Source organism: Vipera berus (assembly GCF_964194415.1).
Source record: "Vipera berus genome assembly, chromosome: 5".
Taxonomy (NCBI): Eukaryota; Metazoa; Chordata; class Lepidosauria; order Squamata; family Viperidae; genus Vipera; species Vipera berus.
In genome coordinates this window covers 74,876,777-74,897,805 of record NC_138207.1, presented here as the reverse complement: position 1 = coordinate 74,897,805, position 21,029 = coordinate 74,876,777, and the positions used below count along the sequence as shown (strand labels likewise).

Here is a 21,029-nt window from a genome sequence, read left to right as displayed (position 1 = left end):
AAGGCAAATCCGGGCTGATTCCTGGTAGCTGCTTGGGCCAGTCCCTGAGATGTTCTTGACAAGGTTTCAAAAGGATTCAGCCAAGGTTTTCAAGGTGGAACTAAAATCCAGGTCTCCCGGTTCCTAGCCAAACTGGTTCATTTGGATAGCACCTAGCTCAGAAATACAGGCAGTCCTCCAGTTACCACAACGGAGTCCAAAATTTCTAAGTGAGACATTTAAGTGAGTTTTGCCCCATTTTGCAACCTTTCCTGCTATAGTTGTTAAGTGAATCACTGCAGTGGATTAGTAACCTGGTCGTTAAACAAATCTGGCTTCCCTGTTGATTTTGCTTGTCAAAAGGTTTCCCCAAAGGTGATCATATGACCTTGGACACAACAACAGTCCTAAGCATGAAGCAGTTGTCAAGCATTTGAATTTTTTGATCACATTATCATTATTGGCAAGCTATCAAGGTCGTAAATGTGAACAATGGTAATAACTCGCGCTTTTTTTGTAACTTTGAACGGTCACTAAATGAACCGTTATAAGTCGAGGACTATCGGTATGTTCAGACAGGGCAACTGTCTGGGTTGCAGCCTCTTGTGCAAACCCGCCCGACAGCCGCTCTGAAGGCCCCGCTGCAGAGCAGAGGAGGCTGCTGCCCTCTTTCCATCTCTTCGCAGAAGTCTGTCAAGGGGTCAGTGGGACTCGCTTCCTGGAAGCGCTTTTGCACTTCTTATACCAACTGCGCCGTGCGCACAGCGGTCCCGCTGCGTGAAGTGCAAGAAATGAGGCAATACGCAAAGAGATGATAGGCGAGCGATATGGTTCCCGGCCTCCTCGCTTCGACTCCTCTCCCATCTCCCCTCGGGTCCCTGTTATGGCGGGGGGGGGGAGAGAAAAAAAAGAGAGGAAGGGACATACTTTCTCTCCGGGAACGCTGATTGGTCAATAAGCATAGCCTGAGAGGCGGGGTTTGGCTGCGCCGAGATGACGGGGAAGAGCGCTAAAACGCCCGGAGTCGGTGTGGGCGCGGTGTCTTTTTTTCTCCCTCCGCCAGCGCCTCGCTCCCGGTGAGTTTCTTGCTCTTGCCGTTTCCTCACTTACCCTGAGTGGGGAGGGATAATGCAGGGAGCCTTACTTAAGGAAGGACTCGGAGTAGTCTTTGGAGTGACTCTTCTTGTTCTGGGCTGGGGATTCTGGGAGTTGTAGTGGGACCTACTGGGGAAGCGGACCCTCGGGGAGAGAGGGGTTCTCAGCGCTGCAGGGCTCCCACGGTATGACTTGAAGGGAAGCCCCAATTAGATCACTGCATATTTTTGTGGGGGGGGGATCCGAATTTTATCCTGTGTTGCTTCCCTGGAACGTGAGATGTGGGAAAGGAAAAGTGGTTCGAAAACGTGTATTTTCCACCAGACAGATGGCTCTTAAAATTAACTGCCTTCTTTGGAGAGGTTATTAAAGTTAATGTTGCATGAGCTTTGTGGCAAGGATCTGCGTTGTTTGATATATGTTAGTTGTGGTTTAGGCAAGAACCAAAGGCAGAATATCAGCAAAATGAATGCTGAAATTAATTGCGCGTAGATATTTTTCTCCCTTTATAGCCAAAATGTGCTAGCTCTCATTCTGTAATCAACTAATAAACTTTACTAGTTCTGTTAAATCAATTAGATAAAAATAATGGCAGTATGATAATTTGTGCAGCCTGAGACAGGAACTGAAGACTAGTATAGAGTACATAAACTTGAAAAGTTGGAAAATTACTATTCTGACAATATTTTTAATAACCTGCATTTTTTGTTTATACCTCTTAGTATCTACAGAGCCCTCTGTCCCACCTGGCACCTTTATTTACAAGCATGCCTCTAGAGATCCTACATTTTAATTTTAAAAAAAGTGCAAAGGAAAATGTAGCCTCCTATATGATTTGTATTGGCATTCTAATGATAAAGATGGTGAGGAAATGCAGGCTTGGGCTTGGAAATTTACTTATCTGTCAAAGTAGGGAAAGCTACCTGAGAAATGGTAGACAACATGACAGCACGGTTAGAAGCAAGAAATGAGTTAAAAATTTATGGATTTGTTATCTGGAAAATGAGTGTTTTACAGCAGGCTATTTGTATCTGTGCATAAAGTCTGTATAGGAGATCAGCTCGCATGGAAGGGGACTTTACTCAAATAAATAAAGTCTTTTTGAGTCAAATTGATTGCCGAAGGCGATATGGAGTTCTTTGCAATCATGTGGAGGTAGTTTGGCACTTTTCTGGAGTATTTTTCAGATCTCCTAATAATTCTATAAATTCCCTATTGAACAACCTTCCTTAGGTTTCATGAAGGCCTTTTTTAACTTATGAATGAAGGTGAATATATGTGCCCCAGGATAATGTTGCAGGATCCAATCTGTGTAGGTCACTGGGACCAGAGGCTTAGTCTTGCAAGTTTTTCTACTCCTACTGAAGCCCATCTTCAGGGAATTTCTCTTTAGTAGAGTGTGTTTTTGGACTTAGCTTCCAAGCCCCAGACTTACTATTTACTAATAAAAACAAATGTTGGCTTCAGATTCTGGCATGTACTGTATGTTAAAGATGGGTGTAACTGCTGTGGTTTATTGTTGCCAGTGAATTGACTCAACATTATATTCACAGCACAAAATGGAATGAAGATCCTAAGATGTGTTTTATAATTCAAGGCAGGGAAGTTAATTCAGAATTGTCAATTGTTGGCATTGAAGTTGCCAACATTATTTCGAACCCTCCCTTCTGAGCATTCCACAATTGTTTGTTCTGCAGGTTAGCAGCTGTCCTATCCTTTCCAAGTCAATAGCCAAGTGACAAAATGCCCAGCTGCAATCCTATAATTTCAATGTCAGATCACGTTTACTTGCTGATTTCCAAATCATAGCAGATCATAATGTAGTAGTTCACCTTATGACAACAGAAAAGCCTGGGAACGACCAGGTTGACCTCTTCCAGTTAGTCTAAACTAGAGGTCCCCAACCTTTGGGCCACCAGGGACCGGTTCTGTGGAGAGAGGTTTTTCCACAGCCTGGAGGGTGCATGGTTTTGTGTGCTGCCTGCATCTCACGGATGGGACTTTGCTTCTTTGTGCAGACCGGTTGCTGGCATGCCGCGGCCTGGTACCAGTCCATAGACCGGGGGTTGGGGACCCCTGGTCTAAACCTTGTGCCTGTGTGCTTCCATCCAACTCTCATATTGTTCCCTACCTAAAAAGCTTCTTGCATTCAAAGTCTGTACAGCCCAAGATGGCAGCTGAAGACCTAGTATTGAATGCATAAACTTGAAAAAGGATGGAAAATTACAATTCTGAAAATAAGGTCAGAACTGCTTTGTTTGCTATTTCTAGTGCTGGTCTTTAGATGTTTTTATTGTAGAAAGACGTCAGTGTGTCTCAATCAGAATCTTTTGGGTTCCTCTTTTTAATAATTTTTCCATTTTTAGCATTAATAGGGAACTGACTTTTATGGAGGTAGGTGAATTGTGTAGCCTGTCACGAGACTTGTGAAATGCTGCCTCCAAAAAAAAAGACAGAGAGAGAGAGAAAGAGGAACAATCTTTCTGGAGAAAAGGTAGCTTCACCACTGAATGATATTCTCTTTGAATAAAAAATGAACAAGTGTTTTATCACTTGCTTCTATTTTAACTTCTGAAAAACACTACAGTCCTGGTGATTCTGCTGAACCCAAAGCTTTATTCCAGCTCAGTTTGTACTCAATTTTTTTCTCTTAGAAACCTTCATTTCACATTCACCGTTTTTTGAACTATTTTTGGAGTTGTACACTGCTACATACTTTAATTACCCCCTTTGGGGGGGGTCTTTGCTTTTACAAATGTGGGGATTTTCCTAAGCAGTGCATAAATAGTGCTGTATATCACAATTACAATTTGAAATGTGAACTAGCTGTTTCTATATAGCCGGGGTGGCAAATCTATGGCACGTGTGCCACTTGTGGCAATTCAAATTCAAATTCTCTGTGTGCACACGCGCCATCGCCCTAGTCCTAGGCCTTCAGCTGGGTTTTATGAAACCTTTTTGCTTTAGGCCTCTGCCGCCGTGTGCAAAAAACCCAACAATGTTCAATCAATCAATCAATTTCAACTTCTCACGGGGGAAAAGTTGGAATTGATTGATTGAGCTTTTTAGTCCCACCCAGTCTGCCGTTACCACCACAGCCATGCCTAAGCAATGGGCCATGCCCACCCAATTGGCCACAGCCACCCAATGGGCCACGCCCATGCAGCACACGATGATACATAAGTGGCTTTTGGGTTGCAGTTTGGGCACTTGGTCTCTGAAAGGCTTGCCATCACTGCTATATAGAATTAGAATTAGGTTGGGTAACGGGGGGGGGGGGAGTACAAGGACCAGGCAGGATCAGGCAAAGTTCTCTCAGTGCTGTAAACTTGAGTAAGCAGAATATGACACCAATAATAGATAGATCCCTATGCCCTAGAATTGAGTTCAGCTGTTGTTCACTGATGGGAGACTTTATAACAATGTGAAAATAGCTTGTTTTTGGTTTTTTACTTGCTGGGTTTTAAACTTCCCAGTCTAGCTTTCATGCTTGAGGTTTCCTAACGGTTTCATGTTCATGTAATTAGATCCAATGTGTCTTTTAAAAATTCAACCAAGCTATATACAAGTTGCTTTTTTAAACTAGATTTTTCAACATGTAGAGGCCAATTTGGTCTATTCCGATATTTTACCTTGTGTTCCTGGCAAGTTCATTTTTTGATACATACAACTTTTGCAAATGTTTAGATAGATTAAATGGATTTGTGGTGATATTAATACTTCTTTCCCCCCCAGAACTTTTAATATCTAGTAAGTGGAAACTGGTATCTAGTTGAGAATGAAATGTTTGTGTACGAGATACATTACTGCTTTGTAATGATAGTACTGCAGTGTGGTGTAGCAGTTACGGTGCATTAGGAGAACCAGGAATGCTGATTCCGGTGTACCCTCAGCCATGGAAATTCCTTGGATAACTAGGTCAATCAGGGTTGTTGTAGGGAAAAATTAGAAGAGAGTGCTGTGTAATTTGCCTTGAGTTCTCTGAGGAAAAACAAGATATAAAACTAATAAAGAAAGTAGTTGATCCTGTTCCTTATGAAAATGCACAAGGATTAATTTACTAATTGGCTCCCATCAGAGTTCTATCAAAGCCAGTGATTGTGCAGATTGGCCAGAAGTAAAAGAAGTAATGGGAAGATCATAGTATTCTAGTTCAATGTTTTTCAATCTCAGCAACTTTAAGAAGTGTGGACTTCAATTCCCAGAATTCCACAGCCTCTAACTATAATGGAACATTTTTTTTTTCTGGTCTAGGCAAGCACTATTTTATTTTATTTTTTTAGCCACAGCTCTGAGTATAAGCTGAGTATAAATTAGTTTAAGTTGCTTTATGTCATGTTTCTATATAGAACACAAGAGAGCTGCAAATGCACAGTCTTAATGTTGGTGTTAAGAGAAGGTTGATTGTTATTGTGTGGTGTTTGTGGTGGGATAGACTTGCATCTTTGTGCTGTGGAGATGACCTTTTTTTCCCCCCCAGAGATAAGATGTGGCGGCTAATAATCACAGCGATTTTGTACCAAGGCCTGGTAAATTCAGCAGTGCTTGAGGGAAGAAAAAAAGGTGTGGATCCAGAAGCAGCCATGAACATTGTAAGTTGTTACTGTTATCACTTCAGTTTCAGACGGTTTCAGTAATTGGTACTTCATATTAATTCTGTGGCCTATATTTTCATGAACTTTGATCTTCATTGACAATTAGGGTTACAGAGGAAAAACCTGACAACCGGGAGCAGTTTATAACAAGTAAAGCAAACCAGTACAATGAAATGCAGAATTTGTAAAGGGCATTAATGGACAGTACTCTGCTGAGTTCTTAGTTAACGTATCCAAAAGGGCAAATGTGTAGGAGAAGAGGAGGCAGAACCAGGGCCTGGTGTTAAAAGAGTTATCAGTCTGGAGTTATCCAAGTCCATCCCTCCATGAATTGCTTTGACTCTTACCTACTGCCAACTTAGTACTAATTGTTAATTGACTAGATTCTTGTGAATGGAATGTTCCTGATTTTCACTGTAAGCCGAAATTTAATGCGTTCACCATGGATATTATTATATCCACTTGGACGTCTGCCCCTATAGAGCAGGAACGTTCAGTATTAACAATGTGATAGGATGCATACATGACTCCTGTTATAGCTGTCCTATACAATAGGTACGTAGAGTGGCATTTGGGCACTGCCTTTCTGCAGTTGCTAAACATTAGCCGAAGCTATTGATCAAATAGAGAGATGAATTCCTTCAGCTTAATTACTTAGTTTTAGTTCAACAATCATGTAACAGTTTGCAGTGATAGCTGATTTGCATATTAATAGAACTTTTTTAACGTTCCATTAAAAAAAATTGCTTTGTGATTTCCCCCCATGCTTTTGTGCATTGAATTTGCTGTTTCGTATGTTCTTAGATAAGAGAAATAAAATTTCTAGATTTGTTTTTTCCACCCTCTCTAGCTGTTTTGAGGTAGCAAATTTTCCAGACAGCAGAAAAATGGAAATTAGCCCTAAAATGTAAGGTACCTACAAGAAAATTTCAAGCTTGCTCCAAGCAGAAGGGGAAAAAAAATCTACCTGATTATATTTTCTTGAAGCCAATAAAGAGTAAATCTGAAAAAAGAACAAATATGAAAGAAGTTCATAAAGTTTAAAAAACAAAAATAATTGTTTATATTTATAACTTGCTTTATCAAGGGCAATTCAAGAACAAAAACAAGAAAATAAATAGTGGAATTAAATCTAATAGACAGCTTACAAATAAAGGGCTGATTTTTTTAATAATAAAGGGCACATGGTCACTGTACATGTGCATTGCGGTCAGGATTATCTTAAGGGCCAAGTCAGAGAGTTCAAGATGGTGGGCATGAAGGTCCCACCCAACGTGCAATGCACATAAAAACAGAGCTTTGTTCATTCTGTCATAGCCACCTTCTTGTTCTGCAGAAACCCCTGAATTTAACTTATTAACTTAACATCCTACCAATTGCCATCCTTAACCTCCCCCCCTCATCATTAAAGTTGGTCACCAAAAAATTCTTTACCCCAACGGTTAGGCTTTAAAGAAAAGGAAGTTTTTCAAGGAAGGAACGAAAACCTCCTAGTAGTAAAGTCAGGCTGGGAGAAATAATTTATTAAAGCATTGGAGTTGGATACCTGGGTAGATTTTCTCCAGTTTGTGTGAAGGGTTGACTTCTGATTCCTGATTTTAGTTCATATATACTTTGCCTTCTTATTCTAGCAAGTATCAAAGTGTGTAACTTAAAAATTGAATTAAAATGACAGAATCTATAGCAGACATGTCAAACACAAGGCCCGGGGGCCAGATCCGGCCCGCGAAGTGGTTTCATGCGGCCCGCGAAGCCATCCTGGAAACAGTGAGGGAACGGCCCCCACTGCCTTGGCCCTGGCCCAGAGACCCTCAGATCTGTCCCACTCCTGCCCAGGCCCCCATAGGCACCCTTGATGCGAACGATATAGAGCTGGCCATGCCCACCCAGTAGGTCATACGCACTCTAGCCATGCCCACCCAGTAGGCCACGCCCACCCATGTCATACTCTATAGATTCTATAGAGTTAAAAACAGACTATAAAAATTGTTACTAAAATTAACAAAAACCCTGCCTAGAAACCAGGAGCTCCTGTCCTACTTTAGGCCTGAAAACTAGCTGGGTGACTTTGGGCCAGTTACTTTTTTCTCAGCCCAGCCCATTCACAGAGTTCTTATTGTGGGGAAAATAGGATGAGAAGGGAGTATAAAGATACCTTTGTTGAGTTGAGTTACTTATAAAAATAATACAGGTGTGTTAAAAATAACAAACCTTTCAAGTTTCCTGAATGTTGAGTGAACAAGGATCAGTGCCAGGATTGGAGATACACCTGCTAGATAAACAACTATTGGTATATCTCTACACCTATAGATATTAACAGTTGGATAGCTTCATAAGAGGAGCAGTAGTAGTAATTTATATCATTGAGCACTGAGCCATTTGAGGCAATATCTTAAGCTGCTTGTAAGCACTTGGCAAGCAGTCTAGATCTTTCAATATAGATGTTTTTGGTAGAGTAGCTGCCACATTTTGCACCAATAGTTCTGGATGCTTTTCAAGGGTGGCCCATGTTACAATAATCCAGAAAATGTGTGTGGATACATCCATGGCTATCTATCATATCTGTGCTGATCGGTAGTAATAGAATAGCAATAGCACTTAGACTTGCATACCACCTGATAGTGCTTTACAGCACTCTTTGGACGGTTCATTTTACCGATCTTGAAAGGATGGAAGGCTGAGTCAACCTTCAACCCAGTCAGGATTGAAATCCAGGCTATGGGCAGAGTTACCGTATTTTCCGGCATATAAGATGACTTTTTAACGCATGAAAATCTTCTCAAAAGTCAGGGGTCGTCTTATGCACCCAGTCGCCTTATACGCCGGAAAATAGTAAATCAATCTTCGGGAGCAGAGATGTTAGTGGAAACGGACAAATCCAGCGCTCGAGAATGGCGAAAGACGGCCTCCTCATAAATAAACCGACCAGCCCAACCAAGGCTGAGGCTCCAGCTTACCAGCGTCCTAGGGCAGCAGCCCTTTTTTTTTTGGAAGGGAGCGGGAGTTAAGCGTGTGCCGAGCCTCTGGCGCTCCGCGAGCACGAGAGCTGAAGGGAGCGTGGGAAGCCAGGCGGAGGCCGACCTGACATGTTCGTGCAGAGCTAAGCTTCACCTGACCCTGGGAGTTTGACTTCAGGGTGTGGTGCCGCGGCAGACCTACAGCAACACCCACCCGGGAAGGCGCAGCTTAGGAATTGCAACAGGCAGACCGCAGCGGAAAGCTGGTGCTGGGGCTTCAGCAGCCCGGGGTCGCCCTTCCACCCTGAAGTACTGTGTGAATCTTAAACTTGCGGCGCAGGGCTGAGCCCGTTTCTTCCCCCCCCCCCCACTCCGCCACCCTGTTCATTAACTAACCTATGGAAAGAACCGCCTTCTTTCAGACCTGGTGCCTTCCCGAAGTGTTGGGCCACAATGCTCGTCGCTCCTGGCCAAAACAGCCAGCGCGTGTGGCTGAAGTAGAAGGGGGCGCCAAGGCGAGAGGAGACGAGGTTTAGGCGAGGCAGAGCAAAGCTGATCTCGAGGCCAAAAGCTCTTGATATTCAACTGAAGAAGCTTGCTTGGATGAGAAGTGAAAACATTTTCAAAGGAAAAAAAACACAAGAAAGGCCAGTTGCCTTTTGGAAAAAGCACCTTTGGGACTACCAAAGAGTGTTATCGTTAATAAGTGTGAGTGTTACAAATATGCATATAAAATCTACATGAGCCAGTCAAGTCAATAGTACTGTATTCCTACATTGCCTCATAACTACAAGTGTGCTAAAGCTCACAACATACTAGAAATGCATCTTTTTTGTATGTCAGTCAACTGGAGAGAGCTGGACATATTTAGAAGATTCTGCTACTGAGGACATTTATAAAATAAAAATAAGGTCACAGTTTAATGGCTTGCTAAGCTGTGCACAAATAAAAATAGGCTGGGTTTATTTAGAAAGATCAGAAGCAAACAATGAATGTTAAACATCAAGACTCTGTATATCCAAACAGCTAAAAGTGTCATTGTCTCTTTTTGCTAAGATGCTGAGAATCAAAACATTTTGGTTAAATCAGTCTTTCCCTAGCTTGGCGTTCTCCAGATGTGTGAAAATTAAAATTCTCAGCCAGAACAATTTTGAGCATTGTTAACTCTAAGGCACCTGAGGAGCACCACATAGGGAAAACTACTTTTTAACCCATGAAAATCTTCTCAAAAGTCGGGGGTCGTCTTATACGCCCAGTCGTCTTATACGCTGGAAAATACGGTAGCTACAATATTTCATTCTAACCACACCGCTATCAGTAGGTATACAGAGTAGCACTCAGGCATTACTTTTTTGCAGTTGCTAAACCATTGTTAAGCAACTGTGAACGTTGAAACATGTTGATAGTTGCCCAAGCTACTGATCAGAGATGAATTGCTTCAGCTTTATTGCTTTGTTTTAATTCACTGGTCGTCTGACAGTTATAGCAATAGCTGATTTTCACATTTAATTTAATTTAATTTAATTTAATTTATTAATATTTCTATACCGCCCTTCTCCCTGAGGACTCAGGGCGGTGTACAGGGCAAGAATAAAACACAGAAATGTACAAAAATTAAAAGATGATTAAATACATGCCCGATTAAAATACAATTAATACATAGTAAAAACCCAATAAAAATGATAAAAAACCCCACCAATGCCCCTCATGCCAGGCCGGCTTGCTCGGACAAGTATGTTTTCAGATCGCGGCGAAAGGAGCGCAGATCGGGCGCCATCCGGAGCTCAACCGGTAACTGGTTCCATAGCTCCGGGGCGCCCACAGAGAAGGATCTCCCCCTGGGGGCCACAAGACGGCATTCTCTGACCGGTGGCACCCTGAGGAGGCCCTCTCTGTGGGAACGCACAGGGCGCAGGGAGCTTGATGCCGGCAGCAGATGTTCCCTGAGGTACTCCGGCCCCATGCCATGGAGGGCTTTAAACACCATTACTAGCACCTTGAATCTCACCCGGAAGACAACTGGCAACCAATGCAGCTCACGGAGCAGAGGTGTCACATGGGAGTATCGGGAGACTCCCAACACAACTCTCGCGGCTGCATTCTGTACCAGTTGGAGCCTCCGGGTGGTCCTCAAGGGAAGCCCCATGTAGAGAGCGTTGCAGTAGTCTAGACGAGAGGTCACGAGCGCGTGAGTGACCGTGCATAAATCATCCCGGCTTAGATAGGGCCGCAACTGGCGCACCAGGCGAACCTGGGCGAAAGCTCCCCTAGTCACGGCCACCATGTGATCTTCCAAGGTAAGCCGTGAATCTAGGAGGACTCCCAAGTTGCGAGCCCTATCTACGGGGGGTAATAATTCACCCCCCGTCGAAAGAGATGGAATATCCGAATAGACCCGGGATGAAGGTATGCAAAGCCACTCGGTCTTGTTGGGGTTGAGTCGAAGTCTGTTCCTCCCCATCCAGACCCGAACCGCCTCCAGGCAACGGGACATCACGTTGAGGGCATCACTGGGGTGGTTTGGGGTAGAAAGAAAAAGCTGGGTATCATCAGCATACTGATGATACCCAACTCCAAAGCCACGAATGATCTCACCCAGCGGTTTCATATAGATGTTGAACAGGAGAGGCGAGAGGACCGACCCCTGAGGAACTCCACAAACGAGAGACCTCGCGGTCGACCTCTGCCCTCCTGTCAACACCGACTGCGAGCGTCCCTGGAGATAGGAGGAGAACCACTGTAATACCGTGCCTCCCACTCCCAATCCCCTGAGACGCCGCAGCAAGATACCATGGTCGATGGTATCGAAAGCCGCTGAGAGGTCTAATAGGACTAGAACAGAGGAATGCCCCCTGTCCCGAGCCCTCCAGAGATCATTCACCAGCGTGACCAATGCCGTCTCCGTGCTGTGCCCGGGCCTGAAACCCGATTGGTACGGGTCTAGATAATCCGCTTCATCCAGGACCAAGGGGAGCTGATGCGCCACCACACTCTCAACAACCTTCGCAAGAAAGCGAAGGTTGGAGACCGGACGAAAGTTGTTCAATACATCTGGGTCCAAGGCAGGCTTCTTGAGGAGGGGCCTCACCACCGCCTCTTTCAAGGCGGCAGGGAAGCTACCCTGACTCAAAGAAGCTGATATAACTGCCTGGAACCAGGTGCGTGTCCTCTCCCGGGCTGCATCAACCAGCCAGGAAGGGCACGGGTCCAATAAACATGTGGTGGAGCTCAGTCTCCCCATAATCCTGTCCACTTCCTCCGGAGTCACAGAATCAAACTCTTCCCAAATGATATCGACAAGACCACCCGCATCCTGATCGCCAGACTCTGCCCAGTCGGAGTCCAAACCGGTCCGAATCCGAGTGATTTTGTCCGACAGATAATTGTTAAACTCCTCGGCACGACCCTGCAAGGGTTCCTCCCTCACCTCCTGATTAAGGAGGGAGCGAGTCACCCTAAACAGAGCGGCCGGGCGATTATCTGCGGACGCGATAAGGGTAGCGAAGTGATTGGACCTCGCCACCCTTATCGCAGCGAGATAAGACCTAATATGGGTTCTTAGTCGCAATCGGTCGGATTCGGATCGGCTGGACCTCCAACCGCTCTCTAGGCCCCGTCTCCGGCGCTTCATCTCCCGGAGCTCCGCAGAGAACCATGGAGCTCGACGGGATCTGCATCGGGTCAGGGGCCGCAAGGGTACAACTCGGTCAAGAGCCTCAGTGGCCGCCCTTTCCCAAGCTTCCACTAAGGCATCTGCCGAGCTGTGAGTGGGGGAGGCAGGTGGGGACCCCAGCGCTGCCTGGAATCTCACGGAATCCATTAAGCGTCTGGGGCGGTACCATCTAACTGGTTCCACACACCCACGGCGGGGGGAGGCAAAACGGAAGACCAGCCGCAGGAGATGATGATCGGTCCATGACAGGGGCATAATAATTGGAGAGCCCCCACCAAGATCATCTAACCACCGACCAGATAAGAAAACTAGGTCAAGGGTGTGGCCTCCCTCATGAGTCGGTCCTGAAATTACTTGCGTCAGGTCCATGGCCGTCATGGAAGCCATGAACTCCCGAGCCAACTCAGATGATCCTCCCAGAGATGGTAGATTGAAGTCCCCCAAAACTATAAGTTTCGGGAACTCAACCACCAACCCAGAGAGGACATCGAGAAGCTCAGGCAGGGCTGCTGCTGCGTGACTAGGCGAAAGGTACACCAGCAGCAAGCCCAACTGCGCACCAGGGCCGCATCTCAAGAAGAGAGACTCACACCCGACTATCTGCGGAACGGTGGCCTCCCGCGGAGCTAAGGTCTCCCTCATAACAACAGCCACTCCCCCACCCCTACCCTGAGCCCGAGGCCGGTGTAGCACCCGGAAACCTGGTGGGCAGAGATCAGCCAGAGGAATACCGCCCTCTGGGCCCAACCAAGTCTCCGTGATGCAAGCCAGGTCTGCCTGCTCACCCTCGACCAAGTCACGGACGAGAGGAGCTTTATTAACGACAGACCTGGCATTCAGGTACACCAGCCGGAGCTCAGGAGGCTGCACATCCTCACTCCCGGGACCTCGGGGTAGAACAAGAGGGTCGGAACGCCTCACCGCTTGCAAGTAGCGGAGAGGCCTTCCCTGAGATCGATACGGCCCTCTGTTCCGACACCTGCTGCCATTCCCTAACGTCGTGGGAATAGGCATTCCCACGACTTGCCCTGGAGCCCCGGGGGCGACCGACCCCCGCTCCTCCCCACCGCGATCAATCCCGGCCCTGGCCTGAACAGTGGTTGCTGGACTGCCCCCCATATCCGAACAACCAAAAGAAATTCCCACCCCCCTCCCTAACCTCCTAAAAAATTTAACCAAAAAACTAACCAGGGGCCTCCTATTTGGCTTAAGGGAGCTTTCTCATGTTTACCCTAATAATGTCTTTGTGGCTTTTTGTTTCATTCTTTGATTTGTTTTTTAGATAAGAGAAATAAAATATTTAAGTCAAATATCTTTTTGAAACTCTAGATATTTTGAGTCAACAAATACTTCAAAGTTCCTAGCTAGTGTTGCTAAAATTTGGGAATACTAGGAATAGCAGTCCAAAACATCCTGAGGACATTAAATGGGTAAAGGGTGGCTTAGGTACTTTAGTACAACGTAATAATGAACAGCATTATCTTTTATTTGCTTCTCTTTTAGAGTGAAATTATCTTATTCAGAGGATATCCCAATGAGGAATATGAAGTGGTGACAAATGATGGATATATCCTATGTCTGAATAGAATTCCTTATGGGAAAATAAGTCAGAAAACCAAGGGTGAGTATATGTTTGTAAGCAGATAATAGAGTATTATGAAAGTATATAAATCTTGTTGCAAATCTTGTTGTCACGGCCCTTAACTGGACCAAACAGTACATCACAAGGCAACAATTTTTGAACCAAGGTAACTCAAATGGGCTAACTTAGAGAACGTATCTAAAATTCGGAGCCCATGATTCCCAAGGGAGGGAGTAAAAATGTTTGGAAATGGTTCCTTCCAATGAATTTGGTTAGTTTTGGATGGAGGTAATTTTGGAAAGAGTCCTCGGGATATTTTGATGTACTAAGTTTCAGTAACCATCTCATACGTGTTTTGAATGTTTCCCTTCCAACCCAAAATAATCATGGAGTACCTCTGAGAAATGACAGGACATAAATTCAAATGACAATTCCACATCTTTTCCCCAATTTTTAATGTTGGCTTTCCCCATAAAAGTCAATTCAGCATGAGAAAAGTAATCAAATCTTTTAAATTCAATATTACATTCCATATTTTTCCAACTGATACAATTTTCAGAGATAGCAGTTTCCTGTATTTAGATCCTAAGCCAAAGATGTCATATATGTATGTTCCAAATTTGTCAACACCAGTTGTTGGCTTTCAGTATTTAAAACTTGAGAATAGGTACTTTTGATGATATAGCTCCTGATTTGAAAAATTGGAATTCTCTCTCATTAATTGCTAATTGCATTTTGTGTAAACACATTCTTGGAATTGAAGAATCCCATGAAAACTTTCTAAACAAAGAGTTTATTTTCTGAAAATATTTTTCAGGTATTTGAACAGGAATTCCTCTCAGGATATACCGTATATACTTGAGTATAAGCCGACTCGAGTATAAGCCGAGACCCCTAATTTTACCCCCAATAACTGGAAAAAGTTATTGACTCGAGTATAAGCATTTTGTGTAAACACATTCTTGGAATTGAAGAATCCCATGAAAACTTTCTAAACAAAGAGTTTATTTTCTGAAAATATTTTTCAGGTATTTGAACAGGAATTCCTCTCAGGATATACCGGTAAATTAATCTGGGAATAACATTTATTTTCTCAGCATTCCCCGTTCTCCAAAGGGTGAGGTTTAATGACTCCATCTATCCATATCTTACTAACTCTCTTTTATTTTCACATTGTATTTATATTACATTTTACCAAGTTGAATCCACTGTTGTTCAAGGAAAGACATTTGTACTAACGGCTGTGGAATGAACTTTCATGCCTTAGGAGAGGATACTGTTGTTCTGCTTCTAACTATGTGTAAAATGCTTCCCTTTTAGAACCGAAACCAGCTGTGTTTCTACAACATGGCCTTCTTGCTGATGGCAGTAACTGGGTGACCAACCTAGACTATAACAGTCTGGGTTTTGTGCTAGCCGATGCTGGTTTTGATGTTTGGTTAGGGAACAGCAGAGGAAACACTTGGTCCCAAAAACACATCAACTATACCACGCAGCAAAAAGAATTCTGGATGTTCAGGTAGTCAGATTTGCTAAACATTACGAATTGTTTGGTTTTACCCCTCTACCTATCCCTTTATGTTTCACAAGCCCGCTTTTTAATAGCTTTATTAATGGAAGTGGGTGTATGTGTGCATGCATATGTAAGCATATAATATTTGTTGTTGTTGTTGTTAGTTGCGAAGTCGTGTCCGACCCATCGTGACTCTATGGACAATGTTCCTCCAGGCCTTGCTGTCCTCTACCATCTTCTGGAGTCCATTTAAGCTCACGCCTACTGCTTCAGTGATTCCATCCAGCCACCTCATTCTCTGTCGTCCCCTTCTTCTATTGCCCTCAATCTTTCCCAGCATTAGGCTCTTCTCCAGTGAGTCCTTCCTTCTCATTAGGTGGCCAAAGTATTTGAGTTTTAGCTTCAGGATCTGGCCTTCTAAAGAGCAGTCAGGGTTGATCTCCTCTAGGACTGACCGGCCTTTCTTATGGTCCAGCTTTCACTGCCATACATTGCAACTGGGAAGACCATAGCCTTGACTATACGCACTTTTGTTGACAGGGTGATGTCTTTGCTTTTTAGTGTGCTGTCTAGATTTGCCATGGCTTTCCTCCCCAGGAGCAAGCGTCTTTTAATTTCTTGGCTACAGTCCCCATCTGCAGTGATCTTGGAGCCCAGAAAAATAAAATCTGTCACTACCTCCATTTCTTCCCCATCTATTTGCCAGGAATTGAGAGGGCCAGATGCCATGATCTTGGTTTTCTTAATGTTTAGTTTCAACCCAAGTTTTGCACTCTCCTTCTTCACTCCCAACAAGAGGCTCTTTAGTTCCTCTTCACTTTCTGCCATTAGAGTGGTATCATCTGCATATCTTAGGTTGTTGATGTTTCTTCCGGCAATCTTAATTCCAACTTTTGATTCATCTAGCCCTGCCTTTCTCATGATGTGCTCTGCATATAAGTTAAATAGGCAAGGCGACAGTATACAGCCTTGCCGGACTCCTTTCCCAATTTTGAACCAATCAGTGGTTCCGTGTCCAGTTCTCACTGTTGCTTCTTGGCCTGCATATAATATTATAGACGGTGAAAACTGCTATTCAGAAACAGGAGACCTAATTAGGGTGGTACCCTAGAGCAAACCCGGACCTCTACAGCCCACAGGTCACATCCAGCCCTTTACTTGTCCCTGTCCAGCTATTGGTTCTGCCCTCCCCCACAATCCCAGTTTCACATGTGGCCCCTTGGGAAACTTAATTGCCCACTTCTGACTTAGAGAATTTCTTGGAGAGAAGGTTTAAGCGTTCACTCTGTACAGTAGGCTCAACACTGCAGCTGTACTATACAGCTAGGAATAAGAGATAACACTTGATTATTGCCATTATATGACATCTATATAGTTTACACTGTGAGGCAAACATTATATGACATCTATATGGTTTTTGCTGTGTAACTACAGTTGCAAGAAAAAGTATGTGAAAAGTATTTTGGACCACTCCTCTGCACAAAACTGTTTCAGTGTAGCAATATTCTTGGGATGTCTGGTGTGAATCGCTCTCTTAAGGTCATGCCACAGCATTTCAATCGGGTTGAGGTCAGGACTCTTACTGGGCCACTCCAGAAGGCGTATTCTGTTCTGTTGAAGCCATTGTTTTGTTGAATTACTTGTATGCTTTGGGTCATTGTCCTGTTGCATCACCCATCCTCTGCGGAGCTTCAGTTGGCGGACAGATGGTCGTACGTTTTCCTGCAAAATGTCCTGATAAACTCTGGAACTCATTTTCCCATCAATGACAACAATCCATCCAGGCCCTGAGGCAGCGAAGCAGCCCCAAACCATGATGCTCCCTCCACCATGTTTTACAGTGGGGATGAGGTTTTGATGTTGGTGTGCTGTGCCTTTTTTTCTCCACACATAGTGTTGTGTGTTTTTCCCAAACAACTCAATTTTGGTTTCATCTGTCCACAGTATATTTTGCCAGTAGTGCTGTGGAACATCCAGGTGCTCTTTTGCAAACTTCAAACGTGCTGCAATATTTTTTTTGGACAGCAATGGCTTCCTCCGTGGTGTCCTCCCATGTACTCCATTCTTGTTGAATGTTTTCCTTATTGTAGATGTGTCAACAAAAATGTTAGCATGTGCCAGAGATTTCTGTAGGTATTTAGCTGACACTCTAGGATTCTTCTTTACCTCATTAAGCATTATGCGCTGTGCTCTTGCAGTCATTTTTACAGGACGACCACGCCTAGGGAGAGTAGTAACAGTGCTAAACTTTCTCCATTTGTAGACACATGAACTGTGGACACATGAACATCAAGGCTTTTGGAGATACTTTTGTAACCCTTTCCAGCTTCACGCAAGTCAACAATTCTTGATCGTAGGTCTTCTGAGAGCTCTTTTCTGCGAGGCATGGTTCACATCAGACAGTGCTTATTGAGACCACTAAACCCAAAACAGGTGTGTGTTTTTAAAGGGCAGGACAGCTGTCAGCAACACATCCAATATCATCCTTGATTGGAGTCAAGGTTGGCTCACTCCTGGCTCCAATTAGCTTTTGGAGAAGTCATTAGGCTAGGGGTTCACATACTTTTTCCACCCTGCACTGTGAATGTTTCCATCTTATGTTCAATTAAAACATGGCAACAGCTAATGTTTGTGTAGTATTATTTTAAACAGTGTTTTTCTGTTGTTGTGACTTACATGACGTTTAGAGCGCATTTTATGGCCAATTCATGCAAAACTCCACGTAATCCCAAAGGGTTCACATACTTTTTCTTGCAACTGTAGTGCTGATATCTAAGGAGGACGATGACATATGATGGCTGATGCGTATTGGTTGATTTGTGTGATGAATCATTGTCCGGGATTTTCTTGCCCCACGATAAATAACTGCTATATGGGTAAAACTAACTATGACTTCTTCACCAAATCCATAATATGTAAACTGGCCTTTTTGCTTTCACAAAGGATATTGCTAATTACATTTTTGTCTTGCCACTTTTCCAAAGGTAACTAAAAAAACCAAACCCATGCTCATCAGACTATAACGAGAAAGTTGGCCCACCTCCAGGTTTACAAACTAAAAAAGACAAGTTGCAGAAAGGAAGGGCTAAGCAGGCTGATAGGACATTTCTAGGAGCTGAAATGCAGAAATCTTAAAGTTATTGAGGTTGAGAAACCTTAAAAGACTTAGATTCCAGATGACCCTCAGCTATAAAAATTCAGTGGAAATTTTTGAGCCAGTTGCTGTTTTTTATCATAGATAACAAATTTGTTGTAGTTCGGAAAAATGGGAACAGTGAATGGTATGTAGGCCACTTTGGGTTCCTGAAGGTGAAATATAATTCAAATAAATGAGAATGTGTGATGTATTTAATAAAAATAAGTAAAAAGAGATCCGGCTGTCATGTAGTCATATTATTCTGGATAGGTTGCGGGATCTCAAGAAGCAAACTATAGAGGTCACTGGAAGACACAAATAAAAATCACAGTGGTATAAAATTAATCAAGATTCTTGAAAGCTTTCTTGCAGAATGGAAAGAAGTTTCTCAGATACACTTGCTGCCATTGCTTATGTTAATTGCATTTTATAGTTGTTTTTATCCTTGACTTAGTCTTTTAAAATAAGCCTCATATGCATTGTAAGGGAAGAAGTTAAATGAGAAGTGTCTTGATAGGTCAGTAAAGGACTTATGAACCCTGATATGACTTGAACCCTGGTATCTATTCATCACATTGACTGGATAATATTTCAGTGTGTGGCGGCTTGTATAATATGGATTCTATTTCTCTATGTAATGTGTAAATCTGACGGATTCTTTTTTCCTCTTTAGTTTTAATGAAATGGCTATCTATGATATTCCTGCCTCATTAAACTTTGTCTTGAACAAAACTGGTCAGGAGCAACTCTTCTATGTTGGTCATTCTCAAGGCACCACAATAGGTAGGTTAGCAAAGTACTTACTTTACATTGGTAATTTTAATAGCTACATAGCTGAAGTGAATTTCATAGTGCTTATCTACAAACCAATAATTACACTGAATTCTGGTAGATAATCATCTTGATCAAAGTTATGACAGCAGTATGTGGGGTGTGTAGTCTGAAGGGCATTAGCTTAGGAAAGACATATTTTAAATAATGGAAAGTATTTCTGTGTGAAAGCTTGAATGAAGACTTTAAAGTTTTGAAGTGACTCTGGACTGAATTACGATGTCTTGGACCAAGTGAATGCCCCAATTTCAGTTGAAAAAACTGAGAGGCGAGAACAACTCTATACAGTAAAGTGATATATGGAATACAGGGTGTCTGCACAATGTGTTCAATCCTTCTCGTGGTTTGTTACCTGCCTATTTTAAAAATGGCATACCCTATATGTAAGTAGCGCAGAGGTCACCAACCTTTCTCAGTTGGTGGACCGGAAAGAAAGGGAGGGGGAAGCCTTTTACAGATGTGCACATGCGCATGCATGGGGCTGTGAGCACACACGTGATGCAAATGGGGCAGGGCTAGCGCTTATGTGATACTACCCCTGCCCTGTTCTTGCGCGGCACAGCGCCCCATTTCCACCCATTTTAGCACCCCGTGGCATGGTGTCGGCCCATTTTTGTGCCCCATGGTGCGGTGTCAGCCTGTTTTTGTGCCCCACGGCAGGGTGGCATCCTGTTTTTGCACCCTGAGGTACAGCATCAGCCCATTTTCGTGCCCCAAGGTGCAGTGTCCTGTTTTCGCGCCCTGCCAAAACAGGTTGGGGACCTCTGAACTAGTGGATGCTTGTGGAAAAAAATCAAATTGTTCAGCCTAGCAAGAGATTTTATAACAAATTTCTGAGTGTTTAATCATTTTGAATACTGCTTTGGATTTATAAAGAAAAATGGATGAAAAAATTCTTCAGGCATGGAGAAAGTCCCCTTTGCCTTAATGATGCTAGCCATAAACAGTGTGAAAATTATAAAATATGATTGCTGTTGTGGAATACGCAACAAGTGTTTTCATACTGATTTTGTTCAGCTGCATAGTTTAAGCTCTCTTCATGTCTTTCGTGTTTCTCCCTCCTCCAGGTTTCATTGCATTTTCAGTTTTTCCAGAGTTGGCAAAAAAGATAAAAATGTTTTTTGGATTGGCACCTGTTATGTCTGTAAAGTTTGCATCTGGTGGCTTGGTCAAACTTGGAGACCTTCCCGAATTTATGATTAAAGTAAGTGTTTGTTTAAAATATTTGCTTGAACCACAAAGTGCAAATCCTAGGGGATGTAGCTGAGTACTACTTTTCTTTTTGTACACACTTGAACAAAAGACCGACATGCCTTTGAACAAAAGTCTTAACAAGAAACCCAGTTTTAAACAAACACTGCCTGTGACTTGAGATGTTCTGGGACATCATAGGTGGCAGCTGTCTATTCTGCTTCCTCCTCTTTTCCTTCCATAGCGGGGAAGAGTGAGGTTGAGCTGACAGAGGCAGTAACTGGCCCAAAGTCACTTTTTAAACATGTCCATTGCCCCTCTCTCCCAAATTATTGAAAGTTGTCCAGCGGAGGTTTTGAAACAAAACAAAACAAAACCCAAACCACTCCACATAGAGATTAATTAATTTCTTGGCCTTGTTGCTTGCAGGAAGCTTGTCGTGCAGAATCTTTAAAGACTATAAATGGGAAAAATCCT

At 43.4% G+C, this 21,029-nt stretch overlaps 1 protein-coding gene across 3 annotated transcripts in view; it reads left to right on the top strand.

Annotated features, from left to right (window-relative positions):
* Positions 1-988: 988 nt before the first annotated feature.
* LIPA (lipase A, lysosomal acid type) overlaps positions 989-21,029 on the top strand; it is a 27,369-nt gene continuing 7,328 nt past the window's right edge. The window contains exons 1-7 of one of the 3 annotated variants that reach the window (XM_081328334.1): positions 989-1,055; positions 3,093-3,316; positions 5,555-5,666; positions 13,803-13,920; positions 15,202-15,400; positions 19,204-19,313; positions 20,429-20,565. In XM_081328334.1, coding sequence (XP_081184460.1) covers positions 3,270-3,316; positions 5,555-5,666; positions 13,803-13,920; positions 15,202-15,400; positions 19,204-19,313; positions 20,429-20,565 — 723 coding nt within the window. In that variant the 5' untranslated portion in view covers positions 989-1,055; positions 3,093-3,269. Of the gene's footprint in view, positions 1,056-1,240; positions 1,260-3,092; positions 3,317-5,554; positions 5,667-13,802; positions 13,921-15,201; positions 15,401-19,203; positions 19,314-20,428; positions 20,566-21,029 lie in introns of those variants that run through there. The other 2 variants (XM_081328335.1, XM_081328336.1) reach the window with 2 other exon arrangements.